The 17,372-nt window shown below is 39.6% G+C and overlaps 1 protein-coding gene across 7 annotated transcripts; it reads right to left on the bottom strand.

The window, feature by feature from the left end:
* Positions 1-471: 471 nt before the first annotated feature.
* On the bottom strand, positions 472-11,204 carry LOC103709566 (putative phospholipid-transporting ATPase 4). Of its 7 annotated transcripts, none has more exons than XM_088707985.2 (12): positions 10,498-11,172; positions 8,024-9,994; positions 7,799-7,909; positions 7,331-7,607; positions 7,165-7,253; positions 6,964-7,051; positions 6,651-6,860; positions 6,428-6,553; positions 6,184-6,282; positions 5,900-6,091; positions 4,970-5,649; positions 472-955 (listed from the first exon to the last, which is right to left on the bottom strand). In XM_088707985.2, exons 2-11 carry the CDS (start codon positions 9,832-9,834, stop codon positions 4,987-4,989), a joined length of 3,666 nt encoding a protein of 1,221 aa, XP_088564111.2. In that variant the 5' UTR covers positions 9,835-9,994; positions 10,498-11,172; the 3' UTR covers positions 472-955; positions 4,970-4,986. The 7 variants fall into 7 exon arrangements, with proteins under 7 accessions (XP_088564111.2, XP_089782585.1, XP_088564113.2 ...); XM_089926459.1 differs by having other exon boundaries at positions 7,331-7,634; positions 10,498-10,754; XM_088707987.2 differs by having other exon boundaries at positions 8,024-9,933; positions 10,498-10,754.
* Between the last annotated feature and the right edge of the window lie 6,168 nt (positions 11,205-17,372).

The following is a 17,372-nucleotide window of genomic DNA, read 5'->3' as shown; positions in this document are numbered from 1 at the left end:
CCAAACAAATATATATATATATATAAACACAAAACAAAACACAATTGAAAGACCATCAGAGGAATGAATGGATGGAACCATTAAAGAGAAAAAATATCCTTGCAGATCAAGTCATTACGATGAATACCACATCTAATAATTAGTGTTTGTCAAAAGTTGAATTGGGGCAGAGCATTAATCTTGAATGCGCTGATCCAACACAGAATAACATACAAAAAATGCGTGCAGGTTGGCCTGCTGACATCACTGATATAATTTATCCACAAACTTTGTAGGGCAATGAGGAATGATTTGCTTCCATCCTTCTTGGTTTCGCTAGAACAAAGACTTGCAGATAAAAAGGGAAATCGTAACTTTGATACACAAGATGGTTCCTCTGTAACCCATATATTTCATGATGCACAATATTCTGCTATAACTACCAAACGGTGGCATGCGTAACATTCACTAAAAAGTAGATTCTGTGCAAAATTTCAGAGGAATAAACAGCCAACTTTACTCAAATCAGTCAAAAGAGTTACAGAGAAGCAGAGGAATTACAACCTTAATATACAAGATATTTCTGACAACCCATAATTTTTTTTCATGCACTCTATATTTTGTTATAATTTTCAAGTGGTGACAAGCATAACATTCCCTGAAAGGTAGACTCCATACAGAATTTTAGAGCTATAAGCAGTCAGCTTTAGTCGATCACATAACTATAAATTTTATAGAAATTATATAGTTTTAGATCACAAGCTTGAATGGTTTGGCCACCTGTAGATTTCTGAATCGTGCAAAAACTAATTTGCTGCAGACTAGTCTGAAACTCCAGAGTTATTATATCTTAACAAGTACCATGGTTCTTCCAGGCTGACATTGTAATAACTGTTGAGAAAGAAGAACTAGCATGTGGAGGATATCGCAGCTAGGTTGAAGCTGAGACCATTTGTTCCAATCAATGCAATAAAATCTGCAGGTACCTCATTGGGGGATCATTAGATACATACTTCCTAGTCAACAATAAAAACCTTACAACTTGTGTTTATCCTTCCAAATAGGCTATTTCTATTACCAATACAGAGAAACTATACCTTAGAAGTTCCATAGCAGGATTTAGTATCTAAGTTGCATAAGATGGCAGCAGGGTTTCCAAAGGATGCATGAATAAATCGGTTATCTAATATTCATTCAGAAAGGAAAAGAGAAAATTAGATACTTAACAAAGATCACAAGGAATGACACTTAAAAAAGGAGACCCCAAGGAACAAACTTTGGTTCCTTAATTACACCCAATTGTCATCAAGGGAAGCGACAAAGCAGAATCGGTGTGAACATGAACATATGCAAAATTTAGGTGCTGATTAACTCATCATTAATTTGTTCAATGTTAAATAAAACCCAATAATTATCCCTGTCTAATGTCAATATCAAGAAATCCAAACAACAATAGTTGTGCATGGTGTAATCGGTGGTTGGAGTTGACGGCCAGGACTATGTTTCTGAGTGGCAATATTCTTTGTCCAGGTGCAGAACTTGGTATCCCAAGCTTAAACAACCACAAAATACAACTATAAAGGAAAAGATCTTAGAGATCGAGGCCTTTATACTATTAGGTGCTGATGCTGTGGGTGAACCTGGAGGGCATGGACAATCTTAAGGCAGAAGAAGATATGAAGAGAAATAAGAGAAATAAAAATAGGGGAAGCAAAATAGAGGAAAACAACCCAACAAATTCAGCATCTCGATATTAAAACTTACCTGTTCACATGCTAGATTATCCAAACCGATGCCAACAACTAATCTTCACCAGCATCTAAGTAAAGAACTCCTAATACAGCTAAAAACACCCAAAAACCAGAATAAATTTGTCGCACAATTAATTATAGATTTCAACCACTTTTAGACCCCTTAAATATTTGATTTCAGCAGAGAAAAATTGAAGACCACTGAAATCAGATATTCATGCATACAGCTACACCTTGTAGAAGCTAGCAGGTTCCTTTCAGATGTGCAAGTTTTGAACATTTGATCTGGTAGACATCCCATCTATGCCATGTAATGAATGTTTTAATGGTTGGATCTCACAATTATCTCTATTGATCTTAGCACAGTAAGTCTTGAGGAAAAAAGAGGCTACATTTTTCTATGGTATAGTGACATGATACAAAGTTGAAAAACATGGGGAAAGGATCATTTAGATGGCATTGAAATGGAAAAGGCAACCCAAAATAATAATAAGATGCCTCCAGTGAATTCCTTGCCAATATCAGTGAGAATACAAAGAATGGAGTGGAAACAACATCTATGGTGGTCCAACAACAAGGGATCAGAATTAGCAACGCTTGCCCATACATGTGAGTGGAAGTCCATTTACCATTAACGTCGAATACCGTTAAAATCAAATATATACTGATTGCTCGGTATGCAAAGATAACATCACCAAGAGGTCAAGGCACTGAAGTTGACCAACTTGCAAAAGGTAAACAATCTATCTCCAAACAAATGAAATCAATGTTTGCCTTGCAATACCTGCATTTCTTTCATGCAAACGCAGCAAGAAGGTTTGGTGCCAATTGGTGCAACAAGCTCAAAGGACTGAAATTTCAAGATTCGCTGAGTCATCTATGTCAGAATTACGTATAACATATCAGACCCATCTCATGACTATGACATTTCCCCAACTAAGCATCAGAATGCTATCTATCACTCTGCCATCCATCCTTCTTCGTTTGGCTCTGATACCAGTACGGGCAATTATTATGTTATCCTTTAGAATGATGTTTAATAATAAAAAATTAATCTTCCTTAGAATTAACTGATTGCAAACGGCATAATAAAAGTCAAGTGTTTGTCTAAAGTGTCAGATGCTTAAACTCTGCATACCAGGACTTGTCATTACCAGAACTTTGCAAGAGTTGATTTATGGGTTCTTACTATGGCAGTTAAATAAAATTTTGGCAACAGGGAGATACATCCTATCAGTTCACAAAGTTAAAAGTTCATGATAAGAATCAGCATCTTATATTAAATGTCCTTCAAGTTCCAACTGGTGCTAGTATTTTTTTTGCAATAGCAAAGCATGCTGAGAGATGTTTTCATATTCTGGAAACAGTAATTATTATTTTATCAAAACACACAGATGAAATCATTATCTTCTCAATACGACGTACACCAGATTCAGAAAGAAAGAAAGAAAGAAAGAGGTCAAAAGAATATTTGTGTCTACTAATACAAAGTTCCAAACACAAGATATAAACTATCATTGCTTATATAGCCAGGTGACCATGCATTGTAATCATGCATGCAAGGTCTGTTTAAATATATGGAACAAATACCTTCCTATCATTCTACTTGAAGAATTACATGGAACAGATGAAAGATTTATAACCACAAAGATTCCTCTACCCATCAATATTCTTCAACATATATAGAACTATAAAAAATTCCAATGCCCTACTAATGTATAGTTGATGCTCCCATCAAGAAACGAGAATCCTTCCATACACATAACAGACAACCTCTTTGGGCAGATACAATAAAAGAAATAGCATAAAAAAATTTCTGAAAGTGAACCGAACCATAAAATAAGTGGCAACAGAAACACATAGGTTTCTTAAATCCATGCTGTTCCACATTCTGTTTAGTCAATGTCTAAGTGTGTGATCCTCACTAAAACAGCCAGGGGGGGGGGGGGGGGGGGGGGGGGAGGGCTAGTGGGGTAAAACAACAAATATATATGAGGACAGCTCCCAAGAACTACTGGAGAAGGGGGATAGAGTCTATGAGTGAGGGGCATGCATGCTAACAGATTGCGATAACAGAACATCGCGGACATTAGCTCGGCAATGATAGTACATTCGACTCCATCACAGCAATATAAGCTGAATGGGCCTTGAATGGAAAGCAAAATTATGATGATCAAACTCTATAATACAAATAAGCAAATTCCATAGGAAAGATCCATTGGTGCTCCCAATCTTGTCACTTTTTTTCCTCCCTTCCAGTAGATTACGTCTGCCACCAGCTATCCTCTGATGGTGACCAGGACCATTGTCCTCAAGTGACTAACCTAAAAATGAACCTCTAAAGAAGGCCAACATAACTCTGTATGGATCAGGTTCTTATTTCTCTCACCACTACATAGCTGGATTACCTCTGTCAGCATTGCTAAAACCACTGGTAAGTAAACTTTCAACTTCAACTTACTATCCAATTGCGGTCAGAGTCATTATATTCCTGACCACTGTTGACTCACATTACAATATGTGTGTATCCTGATAACTGCTGGATGACGTTCCAATATTTCCTTCTGTACATGCTACATCTAAAGGTCCCTTGGCATGGAACCAAGCACCAAGTCCGATCAATTAGCTCTATGACGGCCATGCAGTGTGCATCACATTGGGAAAGCCTCCAGCAGCATCACAGTTAGAGGCCTAGATAGGACTTGATTCCATGGTCCCCTCTCAACAGAAGAGATGTATCAAGCACCTGAGCTCAAGCCCAGATCACAATCCAGTTGCAAGACTCTGTTGATTGGAGGCATTTGCTTTAAAGACTTCTAACCAATCAATTTGCTAAGGTGTACGGACTAGCAAGCCGTTACTGTGACAAAAGGGCACCCATTTAACACCAGTGTCCAATTTGGGCTCCTCCAAGAAATTTTAACACAAAGGAAGAGTGATTTAGTAAGAAGTAAAAAGCAACAACACACTATATAGCCAACAGCCATGAAACAAAACTGTACGTATGCACACATCTCAACTATTTGCATAAGTCTTCAACTCAATACAAATATAAATATTGTACAAAGGCCAGCTTTCTATATTGGGGGGGGGGGGGGGGGGACTATTGAACCTCCCATATGAAAATTGCTTAGAAATTGAATTGATGAAAAGAAAAGGTAAGAATTAAGGCTAAGCCAAAAAACTATTAGAGGCAGAAAAGTAAAAAAAAAAAAAAGGAAGAAAGAAAAAGAACCCACCAATAGGCTCTGACATGTTATGACGCCATTTGAATGCTGAATGTTGATGATTTCTTCTGCAACTTCCCCTTCAGATGCCTGATCTTGGCATCCACCCTTGCAGTAAAACCAATCTTAGTTTCTTGCCTCGCTTTCGACCGCTCCCTCTTCCACATACGCTGGTCCTCCAAATCCTTCTTATAGTATTTGATCTCTTGGATCACATGGTGATCCAGAGGATTTAATGCCCTCTGGAAGGAGATGTGGGCCAGATAGGGGATATTGCAGGAAGCAGTAACTAGAAGTGTTACAACCCAATACAAAGGGGCTGGTCCAAGGGCTTCCAGGAGTATCTGATAGGCATTTCCAGAGATCAATGGTGAAGACATTCCATAGGCAACCAGGAAGACGTACCATGTGGCAATGCTGCCCCACACGAACAGGTGCTGGATCCACGTGAAGTGGCTCATTGTTAGGGCAATCTGCATGTTGACAGCCCATATGATGCAGGTGAACATGGTGGTCCCAACAGCGGCCATGTCAGCAGTCTGGCCCCCTGCACGGAATGCCTGATCGTAGAAAATGTTGATGTTCAGGAAGAATATAATGAGGGATGAGTAGAGACCATTGCCCATCCACCCGAATATCCTATACCAATCGAAGAAAAGGTTCTTCGGTCCTTGCTGGTACAATGCTGGGAACTGCAGAGGGAAGGGTTCAATTTATGTTATCAAATCAATTTAAGTTCATAATCAAGTGCACAGCAATAAATTCAAACCCAATGTTAAAAAGAATGCAGCTATTTATGTTGAAGAGGGGACAGATTGATGCACAGTTTGTGATAGGCAACAAGCATTTGTTTACTTCAGAAATGTATGGAGCCTCATGACTGAAAGCTAATTATTGCAAGTATTGCTTTTGTAGGAAAACCAAAGACTGTAATGAGCATACCTGTAAGCAGACTTCAGAAGAAACATCCTGCTCAAATACTCCCAAGGATATAACCGGCAATGATGTGAGAATGACATTGAATAGTAGCATATACCAGTCATCATACACCGATTGCCCGGAGAAGCCGGTATATGCCTCGAAGTAGAAAAGAGTGAGGCCAAAGGCTATATTCTTGTAGAAGAAATAACAGATCTGCACCCCAAAGAATCAGTAATTAAAATACACACAATATTCATGACAGCTTACTACAGCAAGTGCTCAAGACATTAATGAATGTGTTGTACCATCTGGGCAATCCTCTTATAACACCAATGCCCATGGACTACAAGAAGCCGCTCTAGAAACCGAAACTGGGCAATGGAAAAATCGCTAGCCATTACAGCCTGCACAAGGTCAAATTGCTAAGAATTAACTACACAGTTGTTTCAACCAGGTGACTTGGGCATCTTCTGAAATAGTTACAAGCCTAGATACCAGATGTTTAAGTATGATTCAAATATCAAGCATCCATCGCATATTGTTACCAACCTGCATTCCTTCCACCCCACTGATACCAACACCAATATCAGCCTCTTGAATCATGCCAACATCGTTTGCACCATCACCAATTGCCAAAGTAGTTTTGCCTGTACCTTCTTTCACCAACCGAGTCACCTAAAGCAAGAAATACAACGTGATTGACTGAATTGTGTAACTTAGCATCTCATGCAGGTGAGAAACAACAATACTGATCCAATACAATGGAAACTACCAGTGCTTTCTGCTTCGGGGAGACCCGGCAGCATATGACAGAAGCACAACCAACTGCCAAACTCAAGAACTGATTCTTCATATCATCCTCCAAAGCATGTGACAAAGTTTTTCCATCAATGATTAAAGCAAATGCTGCATGAGGATCCCTTTCGAGCTTGACCATTTGGGTGGCATTAGTGATTTGCATCAAAATATTCTCTTTTGCAGCCTGATCGATCATCAAACATAAACCAAAGCCTACCATGAAATCCAATTCCAGCACAGAACAAAATCAAGGACAGTTTTTGAAGATACATGACAGAAAGATATACCTTTTTAGCATCCCGAGTTACCAAATCGCTGTTCATTGTGGATATACAGATCTGTTTCATGCCTTGCCTAAGTAAACTGCAAGCAAATCTGCCAATACAAATGGAGTTTTACTAGATATTCAATAAAGAAAACAGGAAGCAGATTCATTTCAATGCTCGTGATAGCCTTCTAGTGCAAAGTGAACGATTTGAGAGGCATACCCTATGTTGATGGCAGTTTCCATCTTATCACCTGTCAGAACCCAGATCTTAAGACCAGCTTGTGCCAATTTATCTATGCACTGTGGGACCTGTACAGGAGGATGAAATGGTCAAAAGACTGAAAGAAGCTCCTATTCAATGGTAAAAGAATGCTGCAATTGCTTACTCCTTTCTGTAATTTGTCCTCCACAGCAGTAGCACCAACAAGAAATAAATCTCTTTCAATCATATCAGAAACTCGCTCCAGTTGGGCTTCTCTATCAGGCCCTATAGTAGTTTTTGCTTTAATAAACTCAGTGTTCCAAGCAGAATACTCGGATTCCTCAAGCACCCTGTATGCTAGCGCCAATGTCCGCAAACCTGCTTCTCCATACTCATTTAGATGCTTGCTAGTATCATTTTCATACATTCTTCCATTTTTTGACAGTCTTTCAAAAATGACGCTGCTTGGTTCATGAAACAAATACTGTCTTTAGGCATAAAGGCAATGGAAGATGAAACAAAATTGATCACTTACGAATTAATATATGAGATGATTTAAGAAAATCAATGGACAAACAACATCTAATCCAAACTCCAAATGCGTTGATCAACAAGTATTGCAGCCAATGATAAGAATAATATTAGATCATACCTGTCTGCACCTTTACACAGAAGATTAATCTGCCCACTCTCGTCCCGTACAATTACTGACATTCTCTTCCTTTTGCTGTTGAATTCCAATAGATTGAGAATCTTGAACTCCCTATTAAATTTAAAGGAAAAAAAGGAAAAAACTCACAGGTTAAGATGGGAAGACTCTAAAAGAGAGAGAAAGAAAAGCAGCAAGAATGCAATAAAAATTGCTCTATGTTATGACCTTTCCACAGGGTTCTCAGAAGAGGAATATCTCTCCCGGACAAATACACTTGATTGAGTCCTCTTACAGAACTCAAATCCAAATTCCCTGGCTGTGACAAGAAATGCCCCTTCATCTGGCGATTCCGCTTCATAGGTAAAACCACCAGTTTCCTCATTTAGCTCAGGAATTGCCGTGTGACAGAGCGCGAGTATCCTGAAGAACAGAAGAATGGTACCTGCATTGGGCTCTTTTGTCCAATTACCATGCATGAGACGATCATCTGCAAAACTGAAACCCTTAATTCTAGGCTTTTGTGGCTTTTCAACTGTACAATTTATCCCACTTTCCAATTCAATTTCTGAAGATCCAAAACCACCTCCACTATCCTCCCAGAAATCCTGACTGCTGCTAAGCTGCTCTGGAGCATTGGAAGCTTCTGAGGCCATCTGCTTTGCTGCAGCCATTTCCACTTCACTAGAACCCACACCATATGAAACTCCTGCAATGGAACACTTTAAGAAATCCATCTGATTGCAGGTCAAAGTGCCAGTTTTATCTGATAAAATTGTATCAACTTGCCCAAGCTCCTCATTTAAATTTGAGGTCCGTGCTTGTGCTGGAATTCCTGTCTCCTCATCATACATGTGAAGGTCTTGGTTAATGAACATGGCTTGCAAGACCTTGACAACTTCAATTGATACATAGAGCGAAATGGGTATTAAATATCCATATAAAATAAGGGCCGTAACAAGATGGAAGATTCCAGCTAATGTAGCCTTTGATGGGTCATACAAGTTCGTGGTATTCTGCGGTTGCAAGTACCACCATTTTGGCATCCCAAACTTGGTCTTCACTGCAAACCCGATTGAGCTGATCAGCGAAATCAGTACAAGAAGTGTAAAGAGTATGTAAATGATCTTATCCATTTTCTTTTCAATTTTGCTTCTTTTAGATGGTGATTTTGTTGCGTTCTGCATAACTTTGCTGTCATGACCAGTGAAAATGACAACTCCGTAGACATAGCTAGTGTTCCTAAGCTTTGAATCTCTAAGAAGAATCTGAGTTGGATCAAGAGGGTAGACCTGCCGCTCGTATTCAAAATTACCCACAAAAGTGTAGAGATTAGGATTTGGATCTTCGCACCGTATGACGGCCCCAAAATCCTTGAAAGCCTCATCATCATCCAAGGGCAGAGTTACCTCCAAACATCTCTTGACCTTTAAATTTGTCTCCCCGTCCAAATTCATAGTCTCAACATAGCATATCCCATCTTCGTAGCTAGATGACAACAAAAGCAAGTCAGCAGGGAAGAACTGGTCCTTCTCAACTTTGACAACATCTCCAACCCGAATCTTCTGCCAGTGCTTGTAACCAAACCGCCCGTCCCCCTTGTGGATACTGACCTTCCGGCTATTAACTTCCATGTCCTGCATGAACCTTCGCCAGTCTTCCAATGCCTCTTTTGCCATACTGAGCCCGACAACAAAAGCCAGAGGGGCAATCATGCTCACAGCGGAGAAGGGGGTGACAGGGGTGAGGGAGAGGATGGCAGCAAGGAGGAAGTACAGGTTGGCGACTCGCCGGAACTGCTCAAAGATGGCTTTTGGAAGGAAGGTGATGACGTTGTACCTGGTGGTCGAGATGTAGTTGGTAGGGTACTTGAGAGGTTTCTTGCGGTGGACTCGGGGTTGGTTGCAGTAGACAATACGAGAGCAACCTTGGAGAGAATAGGAAGCCTCATTGTCCAATGGACCAGAGGGACGGACGCAAGAGAAAGAGTAGAGCTTGCTCCACCGGAGCCGCTCTCTTAACCTCCCCGTCCGTGCCATCCTCTCCTTGTTAGGGTTTCTTCACCTCAAATTGAATAAATCATTCCCAACATCCAATCCCTCAAAGGCTTCAGCTCCAACTAGAATGAATCGCCTTCCCTTTTGCACCGATCAAGAACGGATATTAAAATCTCGGATTGAGAAAAACTCCACGAATTATCTACAAAATATATACAGTTATGGAATTAACTCAACTGCGAGCTGCGTTGGACTCATGTAATGGAGATTCCAGCAGATGAACGCCAGATTTATCAACTAAGTCTTTCTTCAAACAAGGATGAATTCTAAAACCCATTACTAATTTCTTGACTCTCATCACAAAAAAAAAAAAAAAAAAAAAAAACTAAGCTCGAATCCTAAATCTTGACCCCAAGAAAATATACCAAAAGACAACTTCAAAAATAGAAAACAAAAATCAGCCGCATTACTTCCGGATCTTTAGAATAGACTAAAACGCCATACATGCAATTTTAAAAAAAAAATTAAAACGAATCCCAGATAACTACAGTCGTTACCTTTAGCCATTAAAACCCCCAACAAAAGAGACAAAATCGGGAAAAAATCCAAAAAAAAAAAATCAAGAACCGAACCTACTACACAAGAACGAGAAGCATACATATAGAAAAGAAGATTCAGCTCGAAGAAATAGAAGAGAAAACCTACCTGGAATCACGCCAAAAAGATCAACTCGACCAAGCAGATTCGAAACATCGACCTCGACGGTCGCTCGCACGGGCACTCGCGGTGGGGTGTAGCGAAGCGAGGCTGCGGCTCGCTTTCTTTCTTCGTTCGAACAAAGCCCAGGAAGTTCCGGCCCTCGCCGGTCTGTTTTTTTTTTAATTATTTTCTTTATAGAACCCTATTTAACCACTCCTTGCTTTCTTTACTCTAACTCCCATTAGATGAGAAATTATGTTCGCAGGAAAAAAAAAAAGAACGGAATACTCTTTAACGGTGAGCTGGAACGCAGAGCCGACCTTCTCCAGTCTTGGCGGGACCCACAGCTCCCTTCAGAGTTCTCCGGCGCGGCACGTCTCGATCCTGCGTCGGTCCAACAGCAGTTCGGTGTTTGGCCACAAGCAGGCGATCAGATCCCGCGTGGTGATTCCCACCAACCGTGAGACGTGGCAGCCGGTGAGCGGCCCAGCTGTGCCCCGCCGGGCAACAGCTAAGTCTTTATTTTTGGTGCATAATTACCGGGGAGCGCAAGAGTTACGCCCTTGTCGCCGGTGGCGGCGACGGAGGATTCCACCGACGCGGAGGCGAAGCAAGGGGGGGTGGATCCGGACGCAGAGGCGGGAGAGCATTTTAGGGAACAGCAAAAACCCCGCGGTCTATGCATTAATTTATTTCCCGATTTAATTTAAAACGCTTGGCGATTGGAGATAGCCGTAAATATATTTGGGTTCCATTGGGGTTGGTGGCCGGTCCACGTCAGGTGCCATGGTGGTGCAATGGCCATGTTTGATGAGGAAATATAAAGATTAATAGAAATTAAGAATGGCGTCCGGGAGGGGGCACAAGAATCCTATGACATGAGAAGTAGTTAGGATTGGAAGGTAGGCTTTTCTTTTCATGATCGTAAGGGTGTTAAGTGAGGGGATTGATTAACTAATACTCATGATGAGTTAAGTGAGGGGATTGATTAACTAATACTCATGATGAATGAAAAATGTCACACAAGTGATTGCATTATAAAGTTTTTTTACAACTTAGTGACATATGCTTGGTGGCAGCGATAAATCCTTTAAGATATATTGTCATTTATGTTTTTCAAGATGATCGCTCGTCTTTCATGTTTGACATGAATTATGTGGATAAAGTGTATTTCATCCATCCAAATTTAATGCTTCGATGTCGAATGAGAACTCTAGAAATGTAAGAGGGGACAATTCCTGCATCAATTTTCTGTAATTTTTTATTTTTCTAATGCAGCACCATGCTGATTTTCCTATTTGTATTTCATATCATCCATGCATATAATATTTTAGGATACTAATTGTAAAGATAGATTGTTTATCTCATGTTACATTTATCTCGAATAAAAAGTGAGACACAAATTACTTTTGGTAGGTGTCTCTCTTTGAGCTGCAAATGAACATGGATAAATTTTAAACTTTTTGCATCCCACCTTGCATTTGAACCAAGCTTAAACTTTTCCTTTATTGATTGTCCAAGTTTTGCTCACAAAACCACTTGTACAAACCTATTCTACAACCAAGTATACCACTTATGTCATAAATATATGTCAAAGGTCGACATTGGCATAGCTTCTTCGCTAGTGCATGAATATAAACATTATATATTGCATGGTATGGTCGTTGGTGCTTCCTTATCATAACAAAAAAAAAAAGTTATTAATGCATCAGAGCTGAGCTGCTAAGCACCTAATGCCATTGTATATGAAGCAACAAACATTGCACTAATACATGGTCATTTTTATTTCCTTTTATTTGACATATATTATCTACTTTAAATCGAATCCTAGATTTCCTTCTCACATGAATCAAAAATAATATATATCAATATCTGATGCTAAGGACTCTCTTGTAAAAACCCAGACATGTGGTTTACGTTGCAGTCAGCATATGACCAAGTCATTAATGAAATGCCAGACTTTCTTGTTAACATTTTGTGGGAGTTCACCCTCCATCTGTTTTGTAGCATATGACCAAATCATTAATGAAATGCTGGACTTTCATGTTAGCATATGACCAAGTCACTATCGTTATCATTTTGTGAAAACCTAATAGATTACACCCTCCATCCATTTTGTGGGAGATGGAAATATTCTAATTCCAACTTGCAAGAGATTGCATGGCAGCCTGGCTAGGTTTTCAATGATGCATTTATTAATTCATTTTTCCATAGCAAGTAGGAAGGGTATTCCAAACTTGTGAGTAGGACTCCAAATGGATCGGTTCGACCCGTGACCCGACTCGCGTAAGACCCGACCCAAATTTTAGGATCTGCGGGGCCGGATCGGGTCCTAAATTTGGACCCCTTCTATTTGTTGATTTGGGTCGGGTCCACCCAATCTTGACCCGGACCCGGACCTGACCCGATCCATTTTTTTGCTTAATGTTATTTATTATTATATAATGAAACTTTGAATATAAATATACATAGATTTGGACTTGGACTTGACCCGATCCAACCCGAATGATCTGTCGGGTCAAAATTTGTAGGCATGGACCCAACCTGACCCGACCCGACCTTCAACCGGGTCGGATCTGGGTCCAAAATTAGAATCCGAACAAGAAATCGGATCGGATCGGGGTTACTCAGGACCCGACCCGATCCATTTGCAGCCCTACTTGTGAGAGCCTCCTTCTTGAATTGGGGACTAAAACACATCTGCCCCATGATGGAGACATACCAACTTAGCTCCATAGTCTCACCTTCTTTTTCCAATATAGATATGATTAAAAGGTGTCTGGAATGGTATCATGATGACGTATCGTGTGCAGCCAATCAGCCTTGCCCCTTGTATTACTTATGCTTAGAAAAGCCATGCCATATAAAGATTTTCCAATGCCTGGTTTGAATCAATTTTCTTTGCATGAGTTCAAAAAGTGAGTTAAAGTTGTAAGACTTGTGCTTCAATATCTATAGTAAAGCCTGCCAAAATAAGTTCCTTTTAGAGGGCCTGCAGCCATGCAAGGGATTTAGCCTGCAACATATCACATGGGTATTTTGGAATTTGGGAAGCTATCTACACAAATGTGATGAAGAGACGCAACTTCTTAAACAACCTAGTGGACAATTGAACTACCCAGTTATGGCGGTTGTCTCTTCTCTGGTATTAGTTTTGATCTACGTTTATAATGACATGCGTGTTTTTATTTATTTTTTTTTTGGCAAAAAAACAGAGCACAAAGTTGATACTGGAATCCATTAATTCAAGGCCAGAATAGCTTTCTAGGTTATGTTATAAACAATTGATGCCACAAACCAACATGCTTGAAATGTACGTCATCATGGATCAAAAGATAAAGATATTGAAGAAAGATTTAGCTAATAGTTTTTTGGGAAGATAAATAATTACACGGACTTTACTAGCTCAATTAGAACGTTGGAGAGATTCCTTCTTTGTTTCCAACAACTCTCCATCTTCCTTATTGGTTTCCAACTGCTCTATATCTTCCGTATTAGTTTTCATAATTCTGCATCTTCAACAATACTTGACAGATTGGTGGTTTTATTTTTTAGAAGAAATTGCATGATTGATGATAATTGCATTATTGATGGTTTCCTAACATATATATATATATATATATATCTCCAGCTTTTGTTGCAAGGCTCGAAGTTCGGAAAATGATGGTGGCAGAAATAATAAAAAAGGGGATAGATCTTGTGCTAACAACAAGGTTGATGATAAACTCAAGGATGATAAAGTCTTTTTAATGATAACTTTCTTTGTCCAGGTAGATGTGGGATTACTTTTATCGTGACCGGTTCTTGAACCTATCTACCCTTGAATTAAAAAAATGCCAACGACCATATCCTCGGGCAGGAGGAGACGTAATAGGCTGCATGTGGTATGGGAATTAGATTCATCGCTTTATAAAATGAGAAATGCTCGTCAGACTCCATCAACGCATCCCTCCGCGTATGATGCCAAGCTAATCTGGTGAAGTAGGCCCTATCTAACCTTAACACAGAACTGGCGTTAATCTTGTGTCCATATAACATTATTCTTTAGAATAGAGGAAGTAATTCTTTGTCAATATCGTTATAAGGCTGCCAAGTCATGGATAGGATAAGAAAGAGCCCAAGTATAACCATGAACCAACATGCACAAAAACGAGCAAAAAGAAATAGAAAGAAAAAAAGAAGCAATCTATATTAATTGTAAAATACATGATAGAGGACGTAAAATTAAAAATCCATTTTATGGGCCATGATCTACGTATCATGAGACAAGAGTAAATTTAAATTTATGAGATTTGGATGATTAGATCATAATATCACTAAAACCATCTATTTCGATACCTACTTGATGATTAAGTTAAAAGAGCACCTTGGATTTTAACTTTGGTTGGTCCGTCGTAGGTTTTGAATTATCGGCTTAATTTTCAAGAAGTTAAACATAAAAATGCATGAGTCCTATTTTTGTTCTTCATGGTTTAGCATAAGAAAAGTAGTGGGCGGAGAATGGTTGATGAATCAGAGCTAGCTCCCTTGCCGGTTAATCATTCCATTATGACGTGACTTCCACAACTTGCCTCTAGAGTCAGAGTCGTCCATGCCTGCCTTCTTTCCGCGTCTCCAAATTGAAACGTTCAGGACGATATATAAAGTAGGGAACAAGCTTTAGCAGGGAAACAGAAACAAATACTTGGTCATGATGGGGTCCCAACTAGGTTTTAGTCTAGATTGCTTGAAAGGGATGTCTTTCCCACCTTCACGAACTCGGATTCGTTGTGGACAGAACATCATTACGGGCTTGTTCCAGGTTGGGGGATATCATGATTGTGGGATACCCTTCAAGACAGTGGCAATAATTCAAGCCCGGTAAAAAATTGGACAATGACCAGGGAAAGGCTTCCTACGAAGTACCAACTCTTTTGTGAACACCTTGCACTTACATTCCACATTTCTACGTTCTATTTGTTCGATTTGCCAGCTTGATTGAGAAGATACTAATCACCTTCTACATCAATGCATGAAAGCTAAGCAAACTCGGCAATCGCCTCCAATGGAGCCCAGGGAGCTTGTGCTGGCCTGGGAGATGGCTTTGCTTGCTTGCGAAAATTCGGGCCGCTTACTAACTTGGGTTCTACGGCAGGCCCCTAAGGATGGTTTGTGAAGCCCAATATTGATGGTTACTCCCCAGTGAAGAGCCCAATAAAATGAAGAAGCTGATAGAGTTGGGAATCAAGAGTAGATGATGCTTTATGCTTCCACATAAGTTGCCTAAGCAATCTCTATTATTGCTTATCTATAAATTTAATAAATTGTATCACAGGAAAAGAACATCGGAGCAAAAGTATAATTTAGAAAACAATGAAATAAAACTGAATAATGTTTTCCCTAGACATGGTGAAATATGTGCCACCTTCTGTTAGGCAAACTTCTTTAGTTTCTTGAGAAACATGGTACTGCTGCCTTCCAGGTTGCTACCATATTTTACTTTGTGGGCTAAGTGCATGAGTTGAGAATAGGTCATGTCAAAATAAAAGTATGTCAGAAAGAAATTGTATTTCAAGAAAATAATGACATAAATTTTGAACAGTGCTTTCCTTTGGAGGAAAAGGATTCATGTAGCTGGCCTAACTAGTTTGGGATTAAGGCTTAATTGGGTTGAGTTAAGTTTTCCTCAGAAATGATGAAAAGTGTGCCATCTTCTCTAGATACGATAAACATAGTAGCAGCACTACCTTCTGGATTTGAATCATAACTTCTTGTCGGCTAATCAAAGTTCTTCAGAGTTCCCTGCTGTGAGGAAACACTTGCTCAGGGAAGAAGAAAGAAGGCTATGTGGCACTTCTTCAGGCTCTCACCCTGTTGCTGCTGCCATCTGCAGTCAATTTTGATTCCTCTCAGTAGTTTTAATGCACCTTTTCTGTTATTTCTGATCTCTACTTCTTGTATCTTTTGCTTTGCTAATTTTCATTAACAAAGTTGGGGGAAGGTTTTCCTTCCTCCATTACACCAAAACAAGACAAAATTAGGGAAGGCAACAAAGGTGTTATTGTCAATTTTACTTATTATTTGTTTATGGTTTATCATTTTCCGGCCGCCTTGTCTTCTGGGCAAAGGTGGCCTCCTCTAGTCGCTCATTTGCTGACTACAGTCTTCTAAAACATTGCCCATCATACCCCATACAGAGATAATAAAAAGCTAGCCTAATTATAAGATTGATAATTAGAAGGCAGATTCATGTTTGTTCCACAGAAGCTACAGCACACAATCAAGAAAACTATCTTCATCATCTAAACAAGCTAATGAGAATCACAAATAGAAGTGCGCAAAAGAAAAGGGAAATCTCAAGAGCATACCTATGCTCTCTTTCAAAGGTTAGTTTCATGACCAAGTCAATAATGTTTTTTGCATTGGCTATTTTTGCATCATCTGCTTCTTACCAAACCCAGTTCTTCATTTAGTTCCAAATTGGTTTCACTTAATAGAGAACACTTAACTTCAGCATACCCGGCCCTAGTTTCAGCATTTTGCGACCTTTCCTTTAGATCCTCAATGGTATGTTCCATACTGCCAGGTGCAGCATATAACAAATTTCTGCTGCTTCTTAATTGCTTCAGCGGATGCTTTTACATGTTCCAACTGTGTATCTGAGTCCTTGAGCTTCCTCTGTAGAAAGATTGCAATTTCTGATCCACTATTTCTAAGCAAATCTAGCTGCTCATTAAGTTCCCTGTTAGTTTTAGTTGATTGTGTACAACTAGACTCCAGACTTTCAGCCTTGATTTCTGTTTTCAAGTGACTTACCTTGAGACCATCAATTACATTCTCCAGCTGAGTGAGTTCGGAATGTAACACGCACTGCTGCTCCTGACTATCTTTGAGAGAGGACT

This window comes from Phoenix dactylifera, chromosome 12 (genome assembly GCF_051530095.1).
Source record: "Phoenix dactylifera cultivar Ajwa chromosome 12, Ajwa_hap1_PhDact_Kaust_v1.1, whole genome shotgun sequence".
NCBI classification, from domain to species: Eukaryota; Viridiplantae; Streptophyta; class Magnoliopsida; order Arecales; family Arecaceae; genus Phoenix; species Phoenix dactylifera.
Note: the sequence above shows the minus strand (reverse complement) of the source record. Positions and strands in the feature narration are given on the sequence as shown.

What these genes read in the sequence shown, in the direction of transcription:
- LOC103709566 (XM_089926459.1), bottom strand. Translation starts at nt 9,834, where the DNA reads ATGGCACGGACGGGGAGGTTAAGAGAGCGGCTCCGGTGGAGCAAGCTC. An exon ending in TCTGAGAACCCTGTGGAAAG is followed by an intron (nt 7,910 to 8,023) that starts GTCATAACATAG and finishes TAAATTTAATAG; the next exon opens with GGAGTTCAAGATTCTCAATC. An exon ending in GAAACTGCCATCAACATAGG is followed by an intron (nt 7,052 to 7,164) that starts GTATGCCTCTCA and finishes TTGTATTGGCAG; the next exon opens with ATTTGCTTGCAGTTTACTTA.